Below are 14201 nucleotides of genomic sequence, written 5' to 3'. Positions count from 1 at the left end.
CGTAGTTCACAACCATTTTGAATCTCTTCCTGAACTAAATAAGTCGAATTTCGATGATGGTTATAATATTTCAACAAAGCCTTTGAATCATTTATTAACCCATAAATTTGATTTGAAGGCTTATTTGAACTATAATTGCCTTTTTCAAAATTCGGCTTATGAAGTTGAGGAAGAGATTCAAAATGGCTGTAAACTACTTTGGTTGAGGTCATTTCAAAGTAAGAACGATACTAGTTTCATCTGATATTGACATAATACATGACCACATTGAGAAAATAGATAGTCAAAATTGACCAATCTTAGGCATGAAAATTTGCCTACAATTTTCTACTATGTACAGAGTTGTTTTTGACTAATATTAACATTACAACAACTTTATAAATAAAACAAAAATCACACAATTAGCCCACCGAGAGAATTCAGTGGCTTCAAAAAATCCCAAATACACAGATCCGGTCTAATTTCTGTTTACAGAAGTCTATAGTACATACAGAACATTGCATCACCAAGATTCCATACTAAAAAATTTCACCTAGAATTGCACTGTATTAAATACACCAACTATATAGATAACATAATTCTTACTCCCTGTTACCAGCCAGCTTCCAGCTTCTTGAACAACAACACTTATTAGCTGTCGACAGCAAAAGATGACGTCATGACTGCAACATTATTATGACACCTTTTATCTACCATGTTGTTGATGTGTGACCATATTTGGTAACAAATTATATATATTTTACATATATTTCATATCATAAAAAGAGTTTTTTTCCATCATTTTCCTCAATAAAAATGATATCATTCACATAAATGGCAAAAGAAGTGACTTTAAAATTTGAGTAGAGCTGATATATTTTTTTTTTAGTCACAAAATATGAAAACAACAAGTCAAATAGGAGGCAGAACAGATATTAACAGAATGTAGCCATCTGAACTGTACATATTGAAAAGAAAAACAAGCACAAACAATACCAACTGATTATCTCTTCAACTTAGCAATCATAGTAGATGAATATTTGTTTTCGAGTAGAAAAAACTACTACATAATGAAGAATGGAAAGTGAGGCTTGATATATAGATGTTGTCAAAACATATTTTTATAATATATATGCTTTATCTTGAGTGGTGGTCAGATCCAATGACAATTAGAGTAGAAACCACAGTTATCAATGCATGAGTTTTTTTTTTTGTACCAAGGACACTTTCACAAATAAATACATTAATTGCCCACATGGATGCTGCCCCAGATAGATCTCTTTTCACACCAAATTATATTCCTTTAAATTTAACTGTAAGATTGTATCCTTTACTGCTGCAAACACAAAGCGGATGTTTTCTGTATCTGTAAAAGAAATTCCAAACATTTTTGAGGGACGATAGTTCAGAAAATATACAACTTTGAATATACATTGTTTGGAATCTAAAACTCAACATGAAATATTTGGGTTAAATGAGTTTAAAATGTGTGAAATTGAATGCATTCACTGAAAAGAGATCCTGTTTTTCTGATGTTGGGCACAGTAAAACCATGAAGCAATGAACCTTACATGTTCATTGACCTAGACCATCTGATAAAGATTCAGTCAACCAACTTGATTGATTTGATTTTTCATCAAGAACACATCCAAATCCAAATAAAATTGAGATAGACCAATAATAATGTTGAACATTTCCGTTTTTAGCTACTTATCTGCCTAGTTTTGGTGTGTTTTGTGATGTCTCAGTTGTATTAATCAAGTTTTGATCAACTAACATGGACACAATATTACCAGGACAGCAGCAACAACCTACTCTTTGATTTTGTTTTGACTGTCAAGGGATCTGTTACGTCAACCACCTGTGGTATGACTTAGGGAATCCAAAACGGAAAAATATGATAAGAGTTATTTTAAGAAAAATAGTAAATTAATAAAACCCACAAACCTGTAGCACAAGTAAAATGAGAATAAATGATTTTATCTGGATCAGGATTGAGTTCTACAAACATTTTTAGAATGAATTCTCTTGCCGAGATAGCATCCTTCTTTGTACCTGAAAACATCACAACATAATACATGTTAACCACGAGAAAAATAAAAACTATTGATGAGCTATTAAACAACGAATCAGCATTAGAGAAATGATTCTTCTGCTTTTTTCAATGTCAGCTTATATCTTCAGAATGCAACGCTATTACAAACTCTGTCCAATACCTTGACAGTTTATGTACCTTTCTTGTATCACAGGGTAAATGTAACCATTTGAATGGATTGTACACTAGCAAACACAGCCAATCAGAGCTCTGGACAGAATGGCCGTACACAAAATGGCTGTGCTTCTAACTACTTAGTTGTTGTCTGCCATTGTAGACACCATTTCATTGTGCTTTCTAATAAGGCATTTGATTAGGTATATATTCAAATCTCACACGGTAGATAAACTGAATATTAAAAGCTTGTTATTCGACTTTCAAACAAGAAATGTGCCAAGTCATGTCCAAATATGATACAGATATGGTTAGCCCCTTGTTCCTCACCCTAGAGGTAAAAATAAAGAACATAATTACCATCAAACTCAGGAAAATAATCAACCAGGTGTGAGTGCATAATCTTCTCCTCTAATAAATCTTTCTTATTCAAGAAGAGAATGACTGATGAATTTTGGAACCAAGGGTAAGTAATTATTGTTCGGAACAAGGCTTTTGATTCTTCCATTCGGTTCTGGAAAAAAAAAGTTATGAATTCAAGTTTGACAAAGGGATACAAATGATGTCAAATTCTGATTTCTTTAGATTCAAGTATCTTATTCAAGTGGCTATTACAAGGTGACTTCATCTTTTTATACCAAAAGGGCTATATTTTTTTTAAGTTAAGGGTATGTAATGTGCTGTTTTCTGGTAATCAGATTTGAGGGGTTTAACCCAAAGGAATAAATAGGGTTAAATGAATATCATCTTTCTCTAATTTCTTACCTCATTATCAGATTCTACCAAAACTTGATCATATTCACTTAAGGCGACTAAAAACATAATGGACGTTACATTTTCAAAACAGTGAATCCATTTCCGTCTCTCAGATCTTTGGCCCCCAACATCAACCATCCTGAAAATATATCCACACATTACATATCACTTATCATAAAATATGTACAATGGATACCTAAAATTTCTTATAAATTTCAAAATAAAAAGTTTTGGACAGAAAATATTCTAAATTCTGCTTGTAATACACGCCAGTGGCCTTAAAATGTTATTGGATCAACAGATACATAGGTCTAATGGCATCCCTCTCAGAAATGATTAGCAAAAGTGTCCAATAGTTGGCCTGAAACAGCCCAAAATCAAATCATATCCAAATAATTTCCTTGGTATTTGGTAATCATTTTCATCAACCAAAACATCATCACCAGAACTGTTATGCAGTTGTCCATACAAAATAATTTGCAAAATGCAATTCTAAAAGCAGTATATTAGGAAAGTAAAGATGGTTGATAAACCCTACCTGAAAATGATACTATCCAGATCAAAAGGATATTCTATAATACCCGTAGTAGGGACTCGAACTCTCAGTATATCTTGTAGTGAAGGTAAGTAATCTGGCTCTGCTATTCTATTAACACTATCTAAATAGCTGAAAAATAGAAATATCTCTCATTTAGATAGTGCTCAAATGAGTTACAAAGTTTGAGATCATTAAGGAAAATGTTAGATAGTGTTTGGTGGTTTGAATACCAATACCTAACTTAGGTAGATCCCATACAAAATTAAGTAACCAGATGCATTTGTAGGTAAAACAAAAACATTTTTGGTAGCATTTCCAGTATAGAATTAAAAAAATCTATTATAACAAGAATTTTTTTGCTATGAAGTCAGTTTCTGTTTTTTCCACTTAATATGTCAATGAATACTCTACAATATATTTTCTTTAAAATATTGTGGAAATAGTCACATTTGAACTGTTTTTTCTCTTAAAAAATTCCTTTTAAACCTGTTGTTATAACCTATGATGGAATGTATGCATGGTAGATTGGCCAAATACTGCCGTAGCGCTGTAGCGCAATTCTATTTAGAATTGAAAATAAAGGCAAAAGGGGGTCTGGGTGGATTTGAAATACATAATCAAAAAATGAAACTTCTACAAGAGTCACTGTTTTAAAAGCGAGGCATTTGCCTTCATTGCACTATAACCTTGGTTACTTTAAAGCCATGAAATATACATACTATTTGGCGGAATCAGTAAGTTGATATTCTCTCCGTCTGTCATAACACTCCTGTATACCTTCATCTTCCCATAATGATTTGATAGCTTCTACAAACTGTCTTTCAAACGTAGTCACTGTCTCATAATCTATCTGCTTTATCAATGTTGCATGTTCCTGTAAGAAACGAACATGTGACTCTTCATATGTTACAGAGTTTTAAATTCTTGTTCACTAATGGCAGGCTTAAAAGCACTTGGGTTGAAAGCTATTGGACTAGAAGCTTCAAAAGATCAAAAAGCCATGGGGATAAAGTCTCGTACCAATTTTGGAACTGTTAACAGTTGTTGGTTCAAGTTGCCAATCAAAAAATTCAACGATTTTCATCAAATAATACAATATATTGCGATGTTTCAAATACATGAGAAAATTTTAAATAAAAACGTGAGGTTTCCTTGATAAGGTAACCAGCAGAATCTTAACGAAACATCCTGATTATTTGATTAAATTTGCTCTAGTATGTATAATATGGACTAGTGACAAAAGGTAGTGAGATATTTTAACAGTTCTTTAGAATTTCAAAATCCATCTGAATTACTGATTATCTTACATTACACAATGCGATTTGTATCCTCGCCTCTGATGGATTTTTCCTGTGATATCAAAAGCTGCAACAATCATTGCAACTCTGCAAATGAGCTCTATGCCTTATTCATAATCAAAACAGTTGACTATGTTAAAAGAAGAGCAATATGTAATTCAACATTTGATCTAGATTGTTTGGTGAAAACAGTCATTGGTCAAGGGTGTAAAAATTCTTGCAGACTTAAAGTATTGCTTTTAAATATAGGATAACTTGAAATTTTGTATGACAACAAAAATTCCCCCAATGGGCCATTGAATATTTGATTTGACCTGACTGATGAGTAAACAATTGGGAACTTTGCTTTTGAGTCAACAAAGGGTCAGGACTCTGGAAAAACACAGACTTTTTCTTATATACGAAGGGGGATTTGAAGCCAAGGGGTTGAATATACCAATTTATTGATACTAAATATTCATTAAAAGGGCATGCCAGAGAGGAAAAACCATCTCTTGTACTTACAATATTAGCACTGTCTCGATAGCTTATTTTCAACGTGTCCATAGCCCTTGTCATAGCATTCATAGCCATAAATATATTCTGATACACTATTTTAATAAAACTTCTTTTATCTTCATCTGAATAGCCTGATCCATGAATAATTCTCATTTGTTTAATAAATGTACTTTTTCCTGATTCTCCAGTACCTGAAAGAACAAAACATACCACAAAATATCATCTACTCATACATTACTAGTCATACATAATATATCATATTCTCATACATTATGTATTTAATGTATATACACATTTATTATCTATCTCGTATTCAGTCTATTGAAAACCATTATAAAGGTTATGAAATATTTGAAAGACCCTTTTTAATATCTGCTTTTTTTGTATACATGCAATCAACGGCAAAAATTTTAAATTCGGTTTTAAAGATGGCTTTATAAGTTTTAAAAGAAATTTCCAGAAATTTTACTATAAAATAAATAAAGCAATATGAAACACTATAAACAACTCATATTAATATTTTTAATGAATTGATAGGCTGCATATATTAAGATCAAAGTTGGGTCAGTAGGCTTGAATGATCAAATGGCCACATCTTAAATCATTACTATATAAACAAATGTGGACAAAGTCCTTCTAAAACTGCATTGATAATCACTTGCGGATCATACAATTCAAAGGAAAATCAATCTGACTGGATGATGATGCTCTGTCTAGCAGATGATAAAACAATCAATTTTATATCTAAAATGTTCCCTGCTCTTTTGAGTTAGAATGAAATGAAATGTGTCTTGCCAACCATTTTCTCCCTTAAGAGGCTAATGATGACCAGCAATCCCATATCAACCATTGTCTGGTGCATTAAGTGAATTATTTTGCCAAAACATCTGATTTGATATCCTTAGAATCCTTTCACAGAGGACTTAAGCATACCTCTCAGAGACCCATCAGAAACACTAAGAGTGTTCACAAGTCATACCCTAATTGCTTCTTGGTGTATTTGTGCCATTCCAGTTGTACTGGTATGTGAAACACCTTCAGCAACTAAGTTACTAACAAGACTCCTGGGTGTTCCATTTTGACTATTTCATAAGCATCCCAACCCGAGGAACTAGTAACCTTTGGAGGCACCAGCAAATACCAAAGGGGTACTTCAGGAGCTTCTCTGGGAAAGTTTATTAACCAGGCAGTTAATGACCATGAGAAAATGATTGAAATACCCCCTTAGCTAATCAAAGGTTAAAGGGATGCCAAAATACAGAAAAGGGGTACAAAATAATGAGAACCTGAGATATAGCAGTTCATGGGCAATCCTGACGATTTTATATCTGTTTTATCTATATAATTGCACTATGAAGATAGCATGGGTTCTCTTTCTGCAATACATGGACTCCTAATTCAAAGCTACAATCATCACTCATATGATAAATGTTGACATATTTATATATTAATAGATATTGATTGAGCATGGCTAGAGCTCAGGGTGGAACCTTTATCCATCAGTCAATATTCAATGTCAATTGATGTCACACTGAACAGTTTATACTATAGCACTTTACCAAGTTACCTGACATCACCCTAAACAGACACTGAAACAAATGAAAGATGTCTTTCTCTTAAGATGGACTAAGGTCACCTTGCTACTTGCAGAATCTGAGAGCAACATGAATTTCATGTAGATGAATGCGAGAATGATACATCACCAGTTTATAGTCAAATGAAATATCACAGTCGCTCAGTAGCTCAACTAGTTGAGTGTGGGCCTGTGGACCAAAGTTGGTTGGGGCACTACCCCCAATTTTTTTTTTTTAAATAACCTCTCCTGCATTTTGAGATCCTCTGTAAGTCAATCTAATGCCTGTAATTGGAAGATTTTCAGTCGGTAGTTAATGCTATTTCACTCAGTTAAATATTGCTGGTTGCTTAATTTGATTATAATTGTGTACTTTGGTTGTTGGAATATTTTCTCACTCTTAGAGATGGGGGGCCTGTGGGCTTGGTTCAACCAGTCCCTGTGGTTGCTGCCAGTGACTTGTAGTCTACCTTGCAAGAAAAATTGCTATAACTAAGTTGCTAGTAATTGTTTGTCTACAAAACCCTGAAAGCTATGTACAGCCTAAGTTCATCATAAACACTCATGTTATATGATATTGTTCCAACATCAGCAGCAGGTCTTTTGGCCTCATAATTCTGTGGTCTGCTGGTGAGAAAACTGTTACTAAGTGACACATTCACATAATGCTAACATCATACATATTAACTCACTTTACTTGTCCATGGTTTATGATATTTAATTTTATTCACACTCAAAGTGCTCAAAGCCTCAGTTCAGTGCCATGGAAGATTCTCTCCTATAGAAGCACTGACCAAGGTCAGAAAAAGAGAACATACTTATTTTACATCAGTTATCAACTTGAGTAACAAGATTAAATTGCAAGTGTATTAAAATATAGCTTCAGTGTGATTCATCTAATACACAAAAGAGGACTGCATTTGACCTCCGAAGAACAACTTTTGGCTGCAATGACTTCAGCAGTAACACGAGAAAATTAGACAAAAACTATGAATGAAAAAAAAAGAGCTAGAGATAGAGAAAGTGAGACTACATGTAAGAGAAAATCAATTGAACTAGTATTTAGTGAGATAAAAATCAATAATTTGTCTTTCTCAACAATATATGACTACAATTATTAGAGTACCACACCCAAATCTTGTGTAATAGTTAGCTGACAAAATGCAACTAAATTACAGCCATTGTAACAACTTGCAGTGGGAGAATAGACCCCCAAATATGACAAATTCTGTTTTGGCAACATATAAAGGGGCAGAGGCAACAAAAACTGGCCATCCATTGTACCATGATAAAATATGAGCCTTAAAGGATTGTAAAGAGGTTTTCTAAATTTTGTATGTTCATCGGAGACACTGATAGCATCAATTTGCACAATTCTAATTTTTAATCGGACGTCTGTGAAATACAACCTGGCAACTTGCATTGGTAGATAAAACCACTAAAAATGAACTTTGTGATTTGGCAACAAACAAAAGGTGTTCAATTAAAGGCAACAAATTTAGCAATCCATTTTACCATCACAATATATTACAAAAGCGTTGAAGCATTGTAAAGAGGTGTTCTAAATTGTATGTGCATCAGGGACACTCATAGCATCGATTTGCATCATTCAAAATTTCTGTCAAACGTCTGGTTCCTGCAGTGCACTTCCACAAAAAAGTTTAACAATCCCATTAAAATGTCATATCCAAATGGTTCAAATAAAATGAAATTGAGTTTTACGTCATACTCTTCTGCACCTAATGAAGCTAATGAAGACGGCCAATGCCATGTAGAGTACAATGAGGGACTTTTACCAGAAAAGATGTATTATAAGCCTCTTATTTGATTTCTGAGAGATCTTTATCATACACATGCAGCATACAGGGCCTTTGTTTATTGTCCATCTCAACAACTAAAGGCTTTTTCAGGTCTTGATGGCTCATGTTAATAAACTGAAATGCTTAGCTCCTTTTAAGCATAGAAGTTTACTAAAACTTAAGCATATTTTGGTTTTGAAATCTTAAAGCATTCAAGTTTCTTTCAATTTTTTTCCAGAAAGACACTTCATGCTCAAAAAAGTTCAGAAAAGAACCAACCAAACAACTATATTTTACAAAGATAACTTATGTTCACAGTTCACAGGATCCTTTCAACCAGCTGGTCCTTGGCCAAAAGTATAGATCATAAAACTAAAGATGATAAAACTACAGATGATAAAACTACAGACGATAAAAGTATAGATCATTAAACTAAAGATGATAAAAGTATAGATGATAAAACTACAGATGATAAAACTACAGCCGATAAAAGTATAGATCATAAAACTAAAGATGATAAAAGTATAGATCATAAAACTACAGATGATAAAACTATAGATGATAAAACTACAGATGATAAAACTACAGATGATAAAAGTATAGATCATAAAACTAAAGATGATAAAAGTATAGATTAGATGACGATAACATGTGATTCTCATAAATTTGAATTCTGATTGGCATCAAAAGAGAACACAGATAATGTGCCCAGAAATACATCCTGTGAATAACAGTAAATAAAAAATCTTTATCAGATTGGAATACATTGGACTGCATTAAATAGCTAACTTTTTAGATGTTCAAACAGTCCGTAACAGTTATATTTAGTTCAAAATATTCAAAAGAATTTATGACAAAGAAAGAAAGAAAGTGCTATATTTTACTAAGGTTCACACTTGAGGATTCTATCTACCCTCTTGGCATTGATCTTTCCCAGATTATCCATACTCATTTACAGCTGGGTCGACTGGAGTGAAGATGACTTATTCAAGGTCAGCAGACTTGATCGAGATCGAAACCCACAGCAGTCATTTGATCGACGTAACCAAGCAAATGACGCCATGTTAAGAACCAACGCTCTAACCGATTGTGCTATAGAACCTGCATGACAAAGTCAGTTAGGATCTTTTCCATGTGCTCATGGCACTGAATTTTTTGCTTGTGCGTTTTCTGAACTTTTCGACGGTGAAGAAACCTTATTCAAATGTTTTTTTCGCTTTATTCAAATGTTCCTTTTCACTTTATTCAAATGTTCTTTTCACTTTATTCAAATATTGTTTTTTTCGCTTTATTCAAATGCTGTTTTTTCCACTTTTTTCAAATATTGTTTATTAAAGTGTTTACGAGTTCAGTTTTTGAGAATGAGGCCTCTGAAATTTATTTTTGTAAATTTAAAGGTGTAAATGTCAATTGGTTTCTTCATATTATGTCACACTATCATGTTAAAAAATTGCATCTTCAAACAACCATACAAGACATACAATATACTGGTAAATGCAGAAGTAAATTATTCATTCAATTGTTAATTTTAATTCGTTTTCAAGAAACAGCAGTCAAACACAGTGTGTACTTATCAGCCATTATCTAACCAATTCGACTGATAATCTCGACAATAGTTGAAGGTTGTAATTTTGAACCTTTTTAAACACATTTTTAATTCACATAATATATAAAATTCTCAAAAGTGCAGATCATGCTTGTGATCTTTCCCCATCATGTTTGCTGAATCAATTTTTGGAAGAAGTCAAAACTGGCTTGAGTTAACATTTCCATCAAACCTTCAGCGCAGATTTTGTTGCTTTGTGTATGAAGACTTATATTGCAAGAAATAATTGTTGGAGACCATAAGAGATGATTTCCTTGATCCCAGGTATATGACTATAATTCAAAAATTTAAATAATATCCATTTTCATGAAGATTAAAGCAAAAGCATGTTGTCTTTTTCAAACAGTTCTGACAGTTCCAGCTACGTATTACTAGTCCTAACTATCTAAAATATAATGCCAAGTTGATAGCATCATTCTGGTACTTGCTAATAAGTGAAGACCATATCTGGAGTCAAATAATTTTTATCCGATTGGCGTACATTATTCAGTACCTAGTCAAGTTAGTATTTTTATCAAAATGTCACTTCCCAACCAGTTCTCTCTTAGATCCAACTTTTCTTGCCAAAGTAACATTATTTTAGTTTTCAATGCCAGTGTATCCAGCTTGCATTAGTAGACAAAGGAGGATGAAGGAAGCTTTGAATACTAGATCTTGACATATGCCATGATGTCACCCTAAACTCTGAGCTTTCAGTCCATTTTATGCTATAGAGAGTCGCTTTTTTCCCACAATGACTTCATTGCCCCTACAATTTTTTTTTTTCAGTTATAGGCTACTTGATTTTCATTGTATAGATTTGAACCTATGCCTAAACCCCAAGAATGACTAGAAAGCTACCCGAAACACCTCCGTAGTAAGGATTAAGGATTAAGGATTTGTACGGTTCATTTATTTTCAAGTTGACAAAATCTATAAAAACTTCAGTTCTTCCATGTAAATGCGACTGTCAAAATAAAGCTAGGACTAAGAAACTTTGATGAGGGTGGATTGTATGCAGTCAGTTATGGTGGTCCTAGGTTCTCTTTCACCAGGTTAAGTCTGGTAACATAAAATTATCTTTCATCACCATTCCAATCGAACCAGTGGTAAATACGCATAGATAATCCAGAAAGGGTTACTGCCGAAATATATTGACTAACGATCATTAGGAACGACTAACGATCTTTAGGAACCTAAATTATCATCCTTGTCTTGTTTCCATTTCTTTCTTTCTTGAGGGACACTTTTCAGTCTGAAAATTTCAGATGTTACATCAAACATCTGGTTTCTCAAGAACATCTGAAATTCTTGAATTTCAAAGAATGAACATAGCAATGTGAGCTCTACAAAAAATTTGGCCAACAGAGAAAACTGTGTATATGCATGCTACGGAGAAGAATATAAATTTACACTACGTTCAAGCAAGAATTTTTATGATCAGAACCTTTGGACCCTAGCCATTATGGTGGTTTTTCATGGTGACCCCTCCAAGCCATATATATTGTCATTAAGCAACATTGTCACAATGCACTACGACCAACATACATTTTTGAGTGCAAGTTCCTCCAAATAGATCATAAAACCATCATATCCTTCATTCAAAGACATTCTGACCAAAATTAAGATCTTAAAGTTTTGCAAAAGCCCAAATTCTCTGATTCTCAGAAAACATGTACATCTAATGTAATGCACAAAGCTGAATACAAGTTACATAGCAATGGCATTAATTGTATTCTGATTCTATAATGATGATGAACGTCTATCTTATTATATACAAATGCTTGGTATAAAACAATGATGATGCAACCAAGAAGTCAAATAAAATGATCTCAGGTTGCCATTTTCATCACTTTCAATCCACTAGTCAAATAATTTTGTGCAGATTTCAAAACATCGGCGGCATTCTGTGTCGTAAATGAATAATTATGTATTCAGAACTTCACCAAAACAATCCAAAATGGCGGCTTGTTCAGTCGATTGATAATGCAGACAGTAGGCCAAAATTACATTTTCCTCGCAAAATATAAAGCTTCCACCGGATTATAATGAACCTTTACATACACAATAGGCAGATAATCATATAAATGCATAAGAGAAGCATGATATTTACTTTGAAATCTGCAAACGATGGTAATTTTCGTAAAAGTGCAGCACGGGCAGTAGCAAAATTATCGGGCGATATTATTTATATGGTTCATGGACACAAATTCGTCATTCTTGTACCACTTGCATCTGAAAAGATCTTACCTAAAAGAAGTAACTTTAACTCCCGCCTAGCATCTCTTTTATCCTTCCGTAACTGCCTTTCTATTTCTTGATTAATTCGCTTCTGTTCTTTCAATTCCTCTGTAAGGCAGCACGCCATATTGGTATCCAAATCCGCTCTGACAGCGCGACGGGTCTGGCTGTTAACCCTAAAAAGGGTTGAGAACTAATCCTTTAGCAATCCCCAGTTCGCCAAAACGTATTAACTCACTGAATATTCGGCGTCTGGTCCGATATGCCGAAAATCCAGGCGATATCAACAAACTCACAAGCTTTTCGGAGGCATATAGTTTCGACTTGGGTGTGGTGACGGGGGAGTGAGTTCAATTGACAAATGCTTTGTGCAGAAGCCAAAATATCAAATATCTGACAACAAATCAAATATTCACTCAGTAGTCAATCACAATATACATTTTTATCGCTACTTTCTAAACATATAAATTGCTAAATATGCTAAATTAATAGACCAACGCCTTAAATCCGCACAGGCACGTCAACTGGAACAGCCAACAAACGAAGTATTATGGGCTAGATTCTAACTTGAGGCTGGCTTTGCATAGCTAATGACCCGGCTTTCATCTACACTGAGTGTAGACACTATAGTCCTAACATTATACCAGGCAGGACCAGAATCAATGCCGTGATCGTTTGGCTTTAACATGAATGCTAGTACTACAAACATCGAGCATTTTGCATGATTCTTAGGAAAACGTTTTGCATAGGAACACATGTCGATTTGTGGTTGTCTGGTAGGACGATTTTGCAGGGTGAGATAAGTAGGACTCTGACTGTGGTGTGGCGAAGTAAAATTGGAATACAAAATGATGATTACTGTGGTATCGTCTAGGTCATTAGGGTACACTGTTCATTCACATCTCAAATAAAATATACATTATCATTAAATATATGTAGAAATATGATACTTGGCGCATATTATGTCTTGGCCTAAATATGAAAGGGGATTTAATTGGTGGAGTCTGGGCGACTCAAATTGCCCTTTCCAGAAAACAAGCAATTGCTGTCCTCGTGAGTGACGATAACCAACCAAAGAACCATTGATGCATTGCAACCATCAATTGGACTTTCGCATAGCAAGTTATATCTTAACTGTTTGGGATCCAAAGAGACTTTGTCAGACTTGCATGTGTTCATTACCCTCCCATGACTGTAAACAAAAAATATGAATACTTCTTAAGGTTCAAGAAGGACTATATCAACCTTGATATATCTGTTTGAAAGAAACTTGACAATGTAGTTTTATTTTTCCAATAAATTCCTCCTGGGTGTGTCACGCACGATCATACAGATATGATAAACCAACTCCAATAATCAAGAGTAACTAATGTAGGCATATAATCGACCACTAGCACAATTCTTATACCGATTAGGAATAGCTTTCACATACCGGTATCCCGTTAGTGCCCCCACATGAATGGAATATAACCCATGTTAATTTCAACACAGCCCGGGCATCAAAAACACAAAAGGGAAAGAATCTTCGATATTTATCTAAATTTGAGCTCGAACTTCCACGATAAGCTCTCTTTTTTAATCCTAACTTATTATTTTGTTAGGAACCAGACGAAACCACAAGTTTCAATATGCTTCTCTATATTACTCAATCGTCCTTTTATCAAGGTTTTCGTCCACCCATCCTCTTAAAAAAAATGTCATATTATGCAAAGTAACTGATGATGG

General features: G+C 33.9%; 1 protein-coding gene across 1 annotated transcript; it reads right to left on the bottom strand.

Annotated features, from left to right (window-relative positions):
• Nucleotides 1-1181: 1181 nt before the first annotated feature.
• Nucleotides 1182-12603, bottom strand: LOTGIDRAFT_194019 (hypothetical protein; the record flags this gene model as incomplete). The annotated part of the gene is made up of 8 exons (XM_009063241.1): nt 1182-1345; nt 1927-2034; nt 2549-2702; nt 2954-3083; nt 3483-3611; nt 4202-4356; nt 5285-5469; nt 12486-12603. 8 exons carry the CDS (start codon nt 12601-12603, stop codon nt 1263-1265), a joined length of 1062 nt encoding a protein of 353 aa, XP_009061489.1. The 3' UTR covers nt 1182-1262.
• Between the last annotated feature and the right edge of the window lie 1598 nt (nt 12604-14201).

This window comes from Lottia gigantea (genome assembly GCF_000327385.1).
Source record: "Lottia gigantea unplaced genomic scaffold LOTGIsca_56, whole genome shotgun sequence".
In the NCBI taxonomy this organism is placed as follows: domain Eukaryota; kingdom Metazoa; phylum Mollusca; class Gastropoda; family Lottiidae; genus Lottia; species Lottia gigantea.
Note: the sequence above shows the minus strand (reverse complement) of the source record. Positions and strands in the feature narration are given on the sequence as shown.